This window comes from Pristis pectinata, chromosome 19 (genome assembly GCF_009764475.1).
Source record: "Pristis pectinata isolate sPriPec2 chromosome 19, sPriPec2.1.pri, whole genome shotgun sequence".
NCBI classification, from domain to species: Eukaryota; Metazoa; Chordata; class Chondrichthyes; order Rhinopristiformes; family Pristidae; genus Pristis; species Pristis pectinata.
This window is the reverse complement of record NC_067423.1, coordinates 4,285,208-4,300,444: the sequence shown is the minus strand read 5'-3', so window position 1 is coordinate 4,300,444 and position 15,237 is coordinate 4,285,208. Positions and strand designations below refer to the sequence as shown.

Here is a 15,237-nt window from a genome sequence, read left to right as displayed (position 1 = left end):
AATGAAATGATCTGTGTGGATGGCATGCAAAACAGCTTTTCATTGTACCTTCGTACATGTGACAACAATAAACCAATTTATCCATGTACCTGTCAAAGTGTCCTTTAAATGTTGTTAATATATCTGCTTCAACCACTTCTTCTGGCAGCTTATTCCATATATAGACCACTCTCTGGGTGAAAAGTTTGCCCCTCGGGTTCCTGTTAAATCTCTCCCCTCTCACCCTAAACCTATGCCCTCAAATTCTTGATTCCCCAACCCTGGGGAAAAAGACCATGATATTCATGAAAATTTATTGAGCTTTCTCATGACAAAATATTGTGTAGCAGATTGTGAAATATGTGGATTGTTAAGCAGCTTAATTCAGCAATCATCAATGCTGGTTGTGTGGCACGTAACATTGAGCTAAATGGTCAGCTATATTTTTGATGAAGTGGGTTGAAAATTAATGATGGGTAGATCAGCAGCAGCACTTACTCAAATATGCCCTATTCTCATTACTACCATCGGGGAGAAGGTACAGGAGCCTGAAGACCCACACTCAACGATTCAGGAACAGCTTCTTCCCCTTCACCATCAGAGTTATGAATTGTCCACGGACCCATGAACATTACCTTCTTATTCCTTTTTTTTGCACTATTCACTTATTTTTGTAATTTTGTCTTTGCACTGTACTGTTGCACAGCTTGCATAACAAACTCCAACATGGACTTGAATACTCTGCCTTCATCTGGTGAGAGGGCTAAGAGCTTGAAGCAACACGAATTGTGGAAAAATAGTTGCTGAGTAGGGGCATTGGTATCCGTAAAACTGAACTGCACAAATGTCATTTTCAGAATTGAAAAATGAGCAAATGGGGAGAACAAAACTGCTCTGTGAATTATTTTCTGAGTCGTGCAGCAAGGGCTTTCATTTCGTCAGCTCTGAATTACTATTTTCTCAATTATTTAAGATGTTTAGAATAATATCAATTAAACTAATGCCTCCTAATGAGGGGTATTGAGACGGTGAATGCATGCAGGGTTTTTCCTCCTAAGGTTGGGTGAGACTAGAACTACAGGTTTAGGGTGAAAGGTGAAATATATAAGGGGAATCTGAGAGGGAACTTCTTCACTCAGAGGGTGGTGTGAGTGTGGAACGAGCTGCCAGCAGAAGTGGTAGATGTGGGTTCAATTGTAACATTTAAGAGAGGTTTGGATAGGTACGTGGATGGGAGGGGCTTGGAGGGATATGGGTCTGGATGCAGGTAGATAGGACAAGGCAGAAGATCAGATCGGCATGGACTAGATGGGCCGAAGGACCTGTTTCTGTTGCTGTAGTACTCAGACTCCAAGTAATGCTTTATTCTGGTTCTTTGGAAACAGGAGAAAACTTACCCAGATGCAAGCTGCCTATGATAATTTGTTTAAAGACTACAGCAGTTTTATGAAGATTAATGAAGAAATGAAAATTAAAGAGGTATGCTTATTATTTGAAAAAAGACAATCATTTTCAGCATTGTGTAGGTTCATAAAATACACACTCTATTCCACAATGATTTTACAGAAATAAGCCAGAGTAAATACACTAAATAATTATAAAGTTAGACTTTTTTTTGTTCCCACCCTTAAATACTATGATGGCTACGTGCTTTTTATTCTTTTGTTTAGAGTATGCAATTATATACTGAGCTATGTGATTTAATATTGAAACTGGTTTGTTTAGCTGTTGATTTTTAGTTCCACTAAGAGACCGTGGTATATAATTGCACTGTCTTTGGTGTGATTACTTTGTTAAAACTGTGGTTGTCTGTTCTAAACATAGGAACTTCTGCACAGTGTCAAATGTCACCTGATAGCACTGATGTATGATGGCTCAGTGGTAGACAACAAACTTTTTCCACTCTATTTATTTTGGATTTGCTTCTGAAGTATAATGCTGAACAGATCATGCCTTGCAGATGGGGTCCTCACAGCCTCAGTGAAGCAGGCAACATAAAGACCCTACACACCTCAGACATTCTCTTTTCTTTTCTCCTCTCCCCCCCCCCCCCCCCCCCCCCCCCCCCCAACAGAGAATCAGAATCAGGTTTATTATCACTGACATATGTCATGAAATTTGTTGTTTTGTGGCAGTAGTACTGTGCAAGAAATAAACATTACCGTAAGTTACAAAAAGATGTTTCTGGTTTGCAACATCTAATTTCTTTTTCCTTTTACCAGGGACCCCATTGTAAAATGTCCCTAAAACCAAGCCTTTTGCACTAGTAATTAATACTTTGAAACATTTGTTTCTACATCACTGTTGAAAATCTATTTTCATGTGAAAAGAAAGTCACCCACCATTATGTTGACCTGCCTGACATGATGGGTAAAAAAATAAGTATCAAATGGAAGAGAAGACTAAATTGGGAAGTTGACAGTAAAATTTGGAAAGCATGAGAAAATGTATCTTGACTATAATTCAATTAAAAAGAGTTTGAATAATGTGGATGGGCTCATTGAACCCAGATTTGCAATCAAAAGATTGATTTGTACTTTCTTTCATAGACATATAAAGTTTTATCTAAATGGTGAGAGGAAAGAAATTTCATAGGAACCTGAGGAGCAGCCTCTTCACCTAGAGAGTTGTATATATATGGAACGAGCTGCTAGAGGAAGTGGTTGAGGAGATACCTTAACATTTAAAAAGTACTTGTACATGGATAGGAAAGGTTTAGAGGGATATGCGCCAAATGCAGGCAGATGGGGCTAGCTTAGATGGCAATCTTGGTTGGCATTGACCAGTTTGATTGAAGGGCCTGTTTCCTTGCTGTATGACTCTGCTCTGTGGTTAATATTGAAGTTTGTCATTGCTATAGCTTGAATAGATATTTTCTCTTTTAAAAAGAAATACTTTTCTCTCCATTCTGTAGTGGTTCTCAAAATAAATTAAGGGTTTGAATTCTAAATAAAGAAACTAGGTTGTTTAGTTCCACAGTACAAGGGTGCTATGAAGGAATCACAATCCAAAAACAAGGGTTAAGCCCAGTTTTAGAATCTAACATTCTAACTGGGATGTTGGACATGCAATGTTGCAATGACCTGGATACAAGGCTCTGCTACCCCTGAGGCAGTCCTTCCTCAGTCCAAGGATATTGTGATCCTGTCTTGCTGTAGTTGTGGGCTCAATTGGTAGGATTCTTGTCCGTTCAAATCCCTCTCCTGGGTCAGCTGCATATATAAGTTGCCGTGGTACTATTTTAAATAAAAGTGTGTTTTCAGAGCCCAAGTCAATACATTCCTCAGACAGCATTAAAAACAAATTATCTGCCCTTTTTTTGCAATTACCATTTGTGGGAGCTTACAATTTGCCTGCCATAATTCCCAATGTATGACTAAACTACAAAAGGTAGCAGATTGCCTGTAAAATGCTTTTGATACCCTGTAGACGTGGTCATTATATAAGTAGAAAGATTTCTACTTGTGTAAGCATTATAGGATATTAGAGTCATAGAGTTGTACAGCATAGAAACCGGCCCTTCGGTCCACCGTGTCTATGCTGTCCATCATGCCTATTTACACTAATCCCGCTTGTCTGCATTGATTCCATGTCCCCTTGTGCCCTGTTCATTTAAGCACCTGTTCAGATGCTTTTTAAATGTTATTGATCTTATCTTTACCACCACCTCTGGCAGGTCATTCCGGATCCCAACTACTGTTTTCAAAAAAAAATTACCCCTCAGATCCCTTTAAACCACCTCCCTCACCTTAAACCTCTGCCCTTTAGTTTTAGATCCCCCTATCGTGGGAAACAGACTCTGGCTATCCACCGTATCTATGCCTCTCATTTTATATATTAACATGTCACCTCTGTCTGCTTTGCTCCAAGGAAAACAGTTGCAGCTTACCCAGTCTCTGTTTATAACTTAAGCCCTCCAGTCCAGAAAACTTCCTTGTGAATCTTTTCTATACCCTCTCTAGTTTGATCACATCTTTCCTGTAGTGTAGTGACCAGAACTGCACACAGTACTCCAAGTGTGACCCAATTAACATTTTGTAGAACTGTAACATGGCATCCCAACTCTTGTACTCAAGCCTTGGATGATGAAGGCAAGCATGCCATACACCTTGTCTACCTATCCTGCCACTTTCAGGGAATGATGTACCTGTACCCCTAGGTCTCTCTGTTCAGAAACACTCCCCAGGGCCCTACCATTCACTGTGTATGTCCTGCCTGGGTTTAACTTCCTAAAATGCACACTTTGCACCTTTCTGTTAAGTTCCATCTGCCATTCTTTTGCCCACTTTCCCAGTTGATATAGATCCGGTTGTAACCTTGGACAACCTTCACTGTCCACTATACTACTGACTTTGGTGTGAATTGGTTTCACTGTCAAAGCCTAGGACCTTACGTGCCCCACAAGATAAGGTCGTGATAAACTGTAGCAGGATTGATCTATTTGGCCCTTTTGAGCCCATTTCATCCTTTAGTAAGAACTTGGCTCATCTACCAGCTCTGCCACATTGTCTGCATGTCCATTGGTTGAGAGGCCAAATAGTCTCCTCCTGGCTGGAATACTATATAAATGCAGTAAGAGTTTTACCTTAATTCAAAGCTCTTTGTAATATAGACGCTCATACTATTTGTCTAGCTGCCTCTCAGTTATGATTTTTCAATTATACCATGCTTTTTTGCCACTTTTCTAAACCAACTCATACCCACATTGTTTACATTCAGATTTTTGACCCTTGGTCCAGATTTTTTTTTGGACATAGACCATGGGTCAGTGTTTGGTGATTGACCTTCATTTGCAACAAATACTTATTGTGGACTTCAGACAAATAATTGCTGACTTCACATTTCTGTTGCCTTTGGCTGTAAGTGCCGTCAGACTTTGATTGTTTTTCTCATTCTGCACACACAGTTTGACCCATGATATACCAACCTTGATGCACAATGACTAACAATTTAGACTTTGGAATCGCATGTAATATTTCCAAATTTGCTGATATCAAATAGGGAGAGAAGTCAATATTGAGGAAGACTACAACAAATTTCAGGAGGACATTACTGGCTCTTTCAGCAAGATTGTGCATTGGTAAATAAAGCTCAGCACATTCAGGGTGGCATATTTTGATAGCCAAGTCTAATGGGTAGAAGATTGAAAGGATCTCGGAGTACATATACACCGATTGCTATGAGTTTCGTCACAAATTAGCAAGACCTTTTTTTAAAATTGAAAGAAACATGGGGTTTATTTCTAAAGGGATAGAATTATAAAGTAACAGAAATATACAAGCCTTGGTTAGACTATACTTAAAGGATATGGAGATATTGGAAAGGATATAGAGAAGATTTTTGGGGATGATACCAGTGATACAAGGGATACGTCAGGAATGGATCAACAGACTGGTTCTTCCCTCCTGAAAAATAGAGGCCTGACTGGTTGCATCACAGCCTGGTATGGATGCTCCAATACACTGGATTGCAAGAGGCTGCAGAGGGTTGTTGACTCAGCCAGCTCCATCATGGGCACAACCCTCCCCACCATCGAGGACATCTTCAAGAGGCGGTACCATCATTAAGGACCCTCATCATCTGGGGCATGCCTTCTTCTCATTACTACCATCAGGGAGGATGTACAGGAGCCTGAAGACCCACACTCAACGATTCAGGAACAGCTTCTTCCCCTCTGCCATCAGATTTCTGAACAGTCCATGAACACTACCTCGATATTCCTTCTTCTTGCCCTATTTATTAATTTTGTAATTTATAGTAATTTTATGTCTTTGCACTATACTGCTACCACAAAACAACAAATTTCACGTCATATAAGTCAGTCATAATAAATCTGATTCTGATTGTGAAGGGTTTTGATAGTGGATAAAAGTTCTCACAATCTGTTTTTTTAAACAAAGACAATTCAATGATGACCCAAGGAAACAGACAAAATTGAACATATTCATTGAATCGTTGTTTAAATATCTTACTTATTTAACTTGGTATCTACAGTGATGGAATCTGAAAGTCTTTCTGTTGACATTTAGCCCCAATCTGTTATGTTGAATTTGAATCCCATTTCGATGTGCTATTTTTAACAGAGTAAACAGATGGAGACACTGAATGGACTTATTGCTGATCTGGACATAGCTAAACGAACAATTGAAGAAAACCAGAAAACAATTGATCAGCTGACACAGACTGTTGCCCAGCAAGCTGATGAGTTGAGTGTACAGGTTAGATTTTTACTTTTGCATTGGTACTACTTAAAATAGTGCTAGCTGAAATTTTTGTCTCCAGCAAATGTTTGATAGTGCCACTCAGACGCTCTGATCTCAATTAAAATGGAATTATCTAATTTTCCAGAACTAATTGTTCATGCGAACCAGGGTTAGCTTGTTTATTAACCAGTTAAACAAGGGATCCTACAGAGATGGGTATGTAGTCGTTCAAGCAATAATCAGGAACCAATGCAGCAGCATAGTTATGTTTGTAATAAATGAATGGAAAGTCTGTTTGAAGATTTATTCCAATTTTGTATGCTATTATTAAACTGTATTTCAAGGTTTTCTGAAAATTTAAAAGTCTGTCAATTGTTATCAAAATCTGTTTTCGTGTTGTATATTTTGTCTTTTTGTTCAGAGTGCACGGAATGCTGATTTGGTTGACATCTCTGCTCAGTTAGAAAAGGCTGAGAAAGCCTTGGTGGAAAAGCAGCAAAAGATTGACACAATGAAGCAGACTATTATAAAACAACAAGAAGAAGAAATGGAAACGGTGGCTGTATTCAAAGCACAGGTGAAGTGCAAAACTTTGTGTTAGAAACTTCTTCTGCATTTTTGTTTAAAGATTAGACAAGGTATTTCATGTGCTTGATGTCAAAGAATACACTTGTTGCCAGTGATCAAATAGGCTTGAATTATCAATGCATCGAGCTTCAATCATTTGATTGAAGAAAAAAGAATGTCATCAGTAGGATGAGATGTCTGTCTCTAATCAATCAGTCCACTTAACAGTAATTTCTCCTTGTCTGTCTTAGAAATACTGGAACAAGTATTTAATCTCCACTGACAGCAGAAGGTGCATGCCTTCATTTCCATGGGCATATAATAGAACTTTCAATTTCAAAAACCATGCTGTCTCTCCAGAGTATCTATTAAAAGAAAATCTGCAGACAATAGAGCCATAGAGCAATACAGCACAGATACAGGCCCTTCAGCCCAATGAGTCCATGCCAACCACAGTGCCCACCCAGCTAGTCCCAATTTCCTGTGTTCAGCCCATATCCCTCCAAGCCCCACCCCTGCATGTACTTATCTAAGTGCTCCTTAAATGATACTGTTGTACTTGCCTCACCCACTTCCTCTGGCAGTTCACTCCATATACTCACCACCCTCTGCATGAAAATAGTGCAATGAAATTATTGAAATAACTAATTAGTTATTAATATTATTGTTTCTAGAAAATGTATGCACTGTATACAGCAGAGAACTTTTGCCACAGTGATAAATCTTAAATACAACAAGAATTGTACAAAACATTTGGAAGCAAGGACGCTTTCTGATTTATCCCTCTGCAGAAACTGAAAAATCCATTATTTTTTTCATGATCAGATTTTCCCTGCTGCATGTTACTCTTAGTACTTGATCTCAAAATTAATCATTAACTACATTTTTAATTCAAAGAATGGAAAATTTCTGCAAATGGCAATAATGCTCTTTAAAGAAGATTGAAAAGAGTTTTAACTATGTATAGGCAATTACAATTGATTTGGAAATTTTAATATTCAAAATGTATCAGGATTACTAACGACCAACATTGTTATGGAATAAATAGTGAAACGCCCGTGTTTAAGCACACATATCTGTCACCATTAAGACTAAGTATAAAGTATGTTTTGCATATCTAGATAATAGATGTTTAAATATGTAATATAGTAGTAGAGCTAAACTAAAGGCCCAATTCAGAAGCTGTTGATCTAGAGATGTTCAGATCTCACCTGCACAGCTGGGGAATTTAAATTCATGAAATGAAACCTGCAGTAAAGAACTACTATTGATAATGGTAACCATGAAACTACCAGATTGTTGTCAAGATCCATCTGGTCCACACGTCTTTGAGGAACATAGAATATAGAACGGTACAGCACAGAACAGGCCCTTTGGCCCACAATGTTGTGCCGACATAGCTAATCCCCCCCCCCCCCCCCCCCCCACCTACAGAATGCCCATATCTCTCCATTTTCCTCTCATTCATGTGACCATCCAAGCCCCTCTTAAAAAGCCCCCAATGAATTTGCCTCCACCACCCTATCAGGCAATGCATTTCAGGCATCCACCACTCTCTCAATTTAAAAAAAAACGTACCCCTCACATCTCCCCTGAACCTACCCGCTAAGATATCTTTATTTGTCATATGTACATCGAAACACACAATGAAATGCATCTTTTACGCAGAGTGTTCAGGGGGCAGCCCGCAAGTGTCGCCACACTTCCAGTGCCAACGTAGCATGCCCACAACTTCCTAACCTGTACGTTTTTTGGAATGTGGGAGGAAACCAGAGCACCTGGAGGAAACCCATGCAGTCATGAGGAGAACGTACAAACTCCTTACAGACAGTGACCAGAATTGAACCCAAGTCGCTGGCACTGTAATAGTGTCACGCTAACCGCTACACTACCATCCCTCTCACCTTAAATGCATGCCCTCTGGTATTGGATTGCTCAATAATGGGAAAAAGAGATTGCTTGTCCACCCCGTCTATGCCCCTCATAATTTTATACACTTCCAACAGATCACCCCTCAGCCTCCGCCGTTCAGAGAAAAGAGCCTAAGTTTGTCCAGATCCTTATAGCACATGCCCTCTAATCCAGGCAGCATCCTAGTAAACCTCCTCTGCTCCCTCTCTAAAGCCTCAACATCCTTCCTATTGTGAGGTGACTAGAATTGCACGCAATACTCTAAATGTGGCCTAAGCAGAGTTCTATCAAAATGCATCACAACTTCTTGACTCCTATACTCAATACCTCGATTAATGAAAGCAAGCATTCCATAAGCTGCCTTAACCACCCTGTCTACCTGTGTAGCCACTTTCAATGAGCCATGGACTTGCACCCCAAGGTCTCTCTGCTCTTCAACACTGTTAAGGGGCTTGCCCTTCAGCATGTATTGCCTCTTGACATTAGTCCTACCAAGGTGCAACACCTCACATTTATCTGGGTTAAACTCCATCTGCCACTTCTCTGCCCACATCTGCAACTGATCTATATCCCGCTGTATTCATTGCCAGTCTTTCTACACTATTCACAGCTCCACCAATCTTGGTAGGAAGGATGATCCATTCTGACCTATGTACGACTTTAGGTACACGGCAGTGTGAATGACTCTTAACTACACTATAGAACAAATTGCAAGCCAATTTGCCATTGACAATTAATGCTGCCTCATCAACAAAATCCAGATCCTGTGGAAGAAAATGTCAGCTGGCCAGAAAAAAACTGAGTGCAATACATAGTCACTGCTGCTGAAGAATTATTGCAACTGTAATTTCCATCTTTCTGTAGGCTGAAGTTTACAGTGCAGATTTCCATGCTGAGAGAGCAGCTCGAGAGGCAATACATGCAGAAAAGGAGTCCATGGCTGAAAGGTTGGAATTGCTAATGAAAGAAAACACACAACTGAAGGAAGAACTTGACACACTTGGCAGGTATTCAGTCAAACTAGTCGCAGTAAATATGAGTCAGATGTTGTGAAGGAAATTGGTCTTTAATCTTGAACCTTCTCTCCTAGTTTTAGCATTATATGGAAATAATCCCAGAATAAGCTGTTGGTTTATCCATACATCTTTTCAGTTATCTAAGGGCTTCATTTTCTGCCTCTTTCAAAATCATCTCGGGGACACATCAAGGTTAGGGTGGCATGTTGTTTATTGGTTTACCAAATTTAATTGATGTCTGAAATTTGACCTTTTCATTGTCAAAAGAAACTATCTTTTATTCTTTTTGCTTTAAACTTTGTAGCTTCTTTGGTCACACTTTGCATATACATGAATCTTGCATATACATGAAGTTCTTGAGATTCGCCCACCAGCAAGGTCTCATTGGGATAAGATTAATATCACCAGGTCAAACTTAAATTGGCATGGTCCCATGAAACTTCAAATCATTTTCCTATCGTTCAACCAGTTCAGGGTTAAAAACAAATGTAGTTAACTTGTTAAATCAGTATTTTTAAGCCTTAATAATTTACGCACACTTGCTTTATGAGAAGAACTTAAATCATTTTTGCTGTAAATGTTAAGGTATCTAACAGCCCTTGTTTCACTGACGTGAAATGTTGATCACGCTTAAATGTTCCATTGGATTTGCAGGCAGTCTTTAGTGGAACTCCAGCGTCGCCATGGAAGTTGTGGATCAGTGGCTGAGGATGATGAAGCATTACAGCATCGAGGAGTGCGAGGTAAAAGCTTAGCTTATTTTAAATGGGTTCCTGTGTATCACCAAGGAACTATATTAAGATGACAAGGAATTGGGAGACCGTATCACTGCAGCACAGCAGGAACATCACAAGCCCAGAGTTAAACATGCATAGAACAGTACAGCACTGAACAGGCCCTTCGGCCCACAATGTTGTGCCGGCATAGCTAATCCCTCCTACCTACAGAATGCCCACACCTCTCTATTTTCCTCTCATTCATGTGCCCATCCAAGCCCCTTTTAAAAGCCCCCAATGAATTTACCTCCACCACCCTATCAGGCAACATATTCCAGGCATCCACCACTCTCTCAGTAAAAAAAAAGTACCCTTCACATCTATTCTGAACCTACCCCCTCTCACTTTAAATGCATGCCCTCTGGTATTAGTTGTTTTGTTAATCTCACAGGAGACTCATCAGGACACACATTCTTCAGTACAACTTCTGTAATTAGTGAGACATTTATTATCCACATATTGACTCCGTTTGTGTGTGTGTGTGCACACAGGTAGAATTTAGTAGGACTTTGGTAACATAAGGATCAATGCACAGCAGCAGTACCCTGCAGATTTTAAACTAATAAATACATTGGTTTAACATCAGTAGTGACCTGCAGATTCTCATGTCCAATGTCCAAGTGTTTGAATTCACTATCCCTTGATCTTTTGCCCTTGCAAACCACCAACCTCCAGCTTCCCTTTCCTTTCCAAAGTCCCCAAACATTTTGCACCTTCCTACATCGGAGGCTATCCTCCCCACAACCCACGTAATAGCAGGGGTAAGCCATTCAGCCCCTCGACCCCACTCAAACCATGGCCCCTGTGATCTCTGACCTCTTCATTTGCCTGCATAACCCTCCAACCCCTACTTTGTAGGCTAAAAATCTGCTCATCTCAGCACCTCTGGTGTAGAAAGTTGGAATTCATAACCTGACAGCAGAAGTATCTCCTCATCTCAGTCTTGTGGTTGGCATTCTTTTCCCCAGAATACATCTTTCCCAACCGGGGAAAACATGCTCCCTGTCATACTTAGGTCATTCATCGCTAGCACAGATAAATGACTCTGCGGGAACCCTGAAGTTATGGTTAGAGCAATGTGATTAAGGTGCTCCTGTGATAGAAAAGGCAATGCTGAAAATTATCATTATTTTCCCAGTCAGGAATATTTCTGATTGGGAACTTACTCATGTTGTCCTTGTCCTCTCTTGTATTGAAAGCTGCTTTTAGAGGAACCGATATTGTATCACCCAATGATTTTGCCCTGACATTTCTGATTTAAATATGTTGTGCTGCTGTCCAACATATGTATAAGGAATTAATCCTTTAAATTCTGCTTACAGAACCCAGAAATTCCGGTTGGGAGCACCAAGGTATGCTGCAAGAACATGCTTGTCCAAAGTGTGGTAGCGTCCTACCTGACATCGATACCTTACAGATCCATGTCATGGATTGCATCATATAAGCACACTCAGGATCATTTACGAGACTGTTTTCGCTGTGCACACATGACTTTTCCTTACTTGGCTGGTGGGCTGCAGGAAGAGAAGGTTGAGGATTGATTAATCTTTTTATTAAATATATTTTCAAATAAGTAAATGTGAAAATTATTATATAATGCTATTTTAATATGTGCACATTTTATTTTAGGAACAATAAGGAAACGTGCCAATGGAATGTAATATTGCTCACTGTACACCTGGAGATTGCACATTAACAAAACTGCAGGAAAATGGTTTTATAATAGACCTATAACTACTGAGAAAAATAAACATACTCTTATTCATTTCGTAAGTCTTTAGGGCTACAAGTAAAACAAGTAGGTTACAAAAGGAAGTTCAGAGCTTCATTTTGTAAGGCTGATTCTGAATTGCACATTGGGAAATTGCACCATCATTGTGCAAATATAAAAGTGATGGTTAAAACTGAGTAAAGAAAGACTATACAGTGAAGTTAAATCAGATGACTAATGACCTACTATCAGTGGATTGATAATTGCACTGGATTAGAACATTTGTGTATGTGTGTCTGAGGTTTGTTGTTGCCCCTGGTAGAAATTAAATACACGTAATTGTAGTCTTGATTCCAGTTAACCAATCCTGCAGCTGAATTTTCTAGCAGAGCAAATACAGTACTGGTAAATTATTAAATGAGCAGATTGATGAACAATATTATCAAATGTGCAGATAAAAGTTGCACACAAGGCATTGGCTTGTCTTCAGGACTATCAATGATTACCTTAAAGATGTTGTACAGTTTTGAAGTAGGTGGAAATGCAGATGGTAACTTTAAGCAGTACAATTGGCACTGCTGGACACCAATATGTTATGGCATCTCAGAAAGGGCTAAGGGCTGGGAGTTTGAACCATGAAAGTTATTATTTCTCCCCACTACTTTAAATGCAAGAAGACTTAAATATCTCCTGAGTGGCTACTTTCAGACTGATATTGGTGAAAATCAGCAAAGGAGCTCTTCTAGTAGTGTATCTAATAGTAGATAGCCACAAGAGTTTCTGAAAGTGTCTTTGACAATTATTAATCTTTGTAGCAAGGGTTATTATTAATTTTTTTTGTTGAAGTTGCTTAGCTTTAGCAACCTACCGGCTTCTGGATAAATCAGTTGTTGCCTTAAATGCATAAAATTAAAGAAATACAAGATAAGAAATGTTTCATTTGGAGAATAGCTGATAGTTGGGGAATAGAGCATCTTATATGCTGAATAAACACCTTAAATAGGTAGGAGTGACTTTAATCTGGAAAAATACTTGTCAAAGGTCGATCTAAGAATTAAAATACTGTTTTAGGTTTAACTGTATGTTAATAAAAAAAAATGTGGGCATGTAGAGGTTGTTTTCTCAAGAGCATTGGAGGCTGAGGTTTGTTGAGTTGCCCCTGGTAGAAATTAAATACACGTAATTATAGTCTTGATTCCAGTTAACCAATCCTGCAGCTGAATTTTCTCATAGAGCAAATACGGTACTGGTAAAACCTGATAGAAGGATATAAAATTGAGAGGCATAGACAGGGTAGATGTCTATGGGTGGAAATGTCAAATACTAGAGGGCATAGGTTTAGGGTGAGGGGGGAAAAGTTTAAAAGAGATGTGCGAGGCAAGTTTTTTTTTACACAGTGGTAGGTGCCTGGTAGTGGAAGCAGATATGGTAGCAACATTTGAGGCATTTAGACACACGAAGAGGCAGGGAGGGATGCGGACCATGTGCAGGCAGATGGATTTAGTTTAGATTGGCATTGTGGCCAGTGTGGACATTGTGTATTGAAAGCCCTGTTCCTGTGCTGTTCAAACCAGCCTCCCCTCCATGGACTCTATACCTCTCGCTGCCTCGGTGAAGCAGCCAGCATAATCAAAGACCCCACCCACCTGGGTCATTCTCTCTTCTCCCCTCTCCCATCAGGCAGAACATACAGGAGCCAGAGGGCACACACCACCAGGCTCCGGGACAGCTTCTATCCCACTGTGATAAGGCTATTGAACAGTCTCCTTATACGTTGAGATGGACTCTTGATCTCACAATCTACCTTGTTATGACCTTGCACCTTATTGTCTACCTGCACTGCACTTCCCTGTAGCTGTGACACTTTGTATTCTGTTATTGTTTTACCCTGTACTACCTCAATGCACTGTGTAATAAATTGATCTGTATGAAGAGTATGCAAGACAAGTTTTTCACTGTACCTCAGTACAAGTGACAATAATAAACCAATTTCAATTACATTATTCCATTCTTATGGGGGTAGTATAGAACATTACAGCCACGGGAGCAGGCCCTTAGGTCCACAATGTTGTGCCAAACTAATTAAACCAGTAATTAAACACCTAACTAGACTAAGAAACAAAAGACTGCAGATCTGGAATCTAGATGAAAAACACTGATGTTGGAGGAACTCAGCAAGCCAGGCAGCATCTGTGGAGAAAAGCATGGATGCTGCCTGGCCTGCTGAGTTCCTCCAGCATCAGTGTTTTTCACCTAACTAGTCCCTTCTGCCTATACAATGTCCATATCCCTCTATTCATGTGCCTATCTAAGAGTCTCTTAAATGTATTTGTCCTATCAGGTCCATATTGGTTCCATTTCCCTTCTCTTTTTCCTATATGGATGCAATTTTTTCCCAAAAACCTATCCAATTTGCTTTGAAAAATGTGGATTATTTCCACCGTGCTTGCAGGTAGAGAACTCCATATCATCGCTGCTGTATACTAAACGTATTTCGCATACCGGTCTCCCTTGCCCATCACTTTGAACTTCTAATCCTTGAAGGGATCACAGATGGGAAGAGCAACCATTTAATCTGCCATAATCTTGTACATCTCTATCGAATCTCTTCTCAATGGGCTTTGCTTTACCGTGTGTTATTACTGTTGGATTTTCTAGTCGTCATTGTTTCCCAAGGCACCCAACACAGATCGCACTGGAGTATCCTTGTACTTACTCTGGTCAGCCTTGCAACTTGAAGAGACTATGCAGAAGAGAGTGCATTTAAGAATAAAATTGAACATTATTATAATTACAAAGTTCTAAAATAGTACTTGACTGTATCATGGAATGTTTTTAAATAAATGAGAAAAAATATATCCAGTAGTTGTTCATGTGGTATGCATCACCAATATAACTATACAGCCATCAAAGCAATTGTGCCATCTACATAAAATTGTTCCTAGAGCCAAGAAGATTAAATTTCATTAATTACCTTAGGTCAAGGAACGAGAACGTGGTATGGCAATGGGAGAGACCAAACTGAGACTTTACAAGAGAATGGGATGTATTTAGCATAAAATTGATGATCCTTG

The 15,237-nt window shown here is 39.6% G+C and overlaps 1 protein-coding gene across 1 annotated transcript in view; it reads left to right on the top strand.

The window, feature by feature from the left end:
* The window catches only part of optn (optineurin), a 30,989-nt gene extending 15,968 nt beyond the window's left edge, over nt 1-15,021 (top strand). Inside the window, exons 12-17 of the mRNA XM_052034127.1 lie at nt 1,365-1,458; nt 6,063-6,197; nt 6,604-6,759; nt 9,525-9,667; nt 10,331-10,419; nt 11,775-15,021. Of these exons, the coding sequence (XP_051890087.1) occupies nt 1,365-1,458; nt 6,063-6,197; nt 6,604-6,759; nt 9,525-9,667; nt 10,331-10,419; nt 11,775-11,896 (739 nt within the window). The 3' untranslated portion in view covers nt 11,897-15,021. The remainder of the gene's footprint in view (nt 1-1,364; nt 1,459-6,062; nt 6,198-6,603; nt 6,760-9,524; nt 9,668-10,330; nt 10,420-11,774) is intronic.
* Nucleotides 15,022-15,237: the final 216 nt, after the last annotated feature.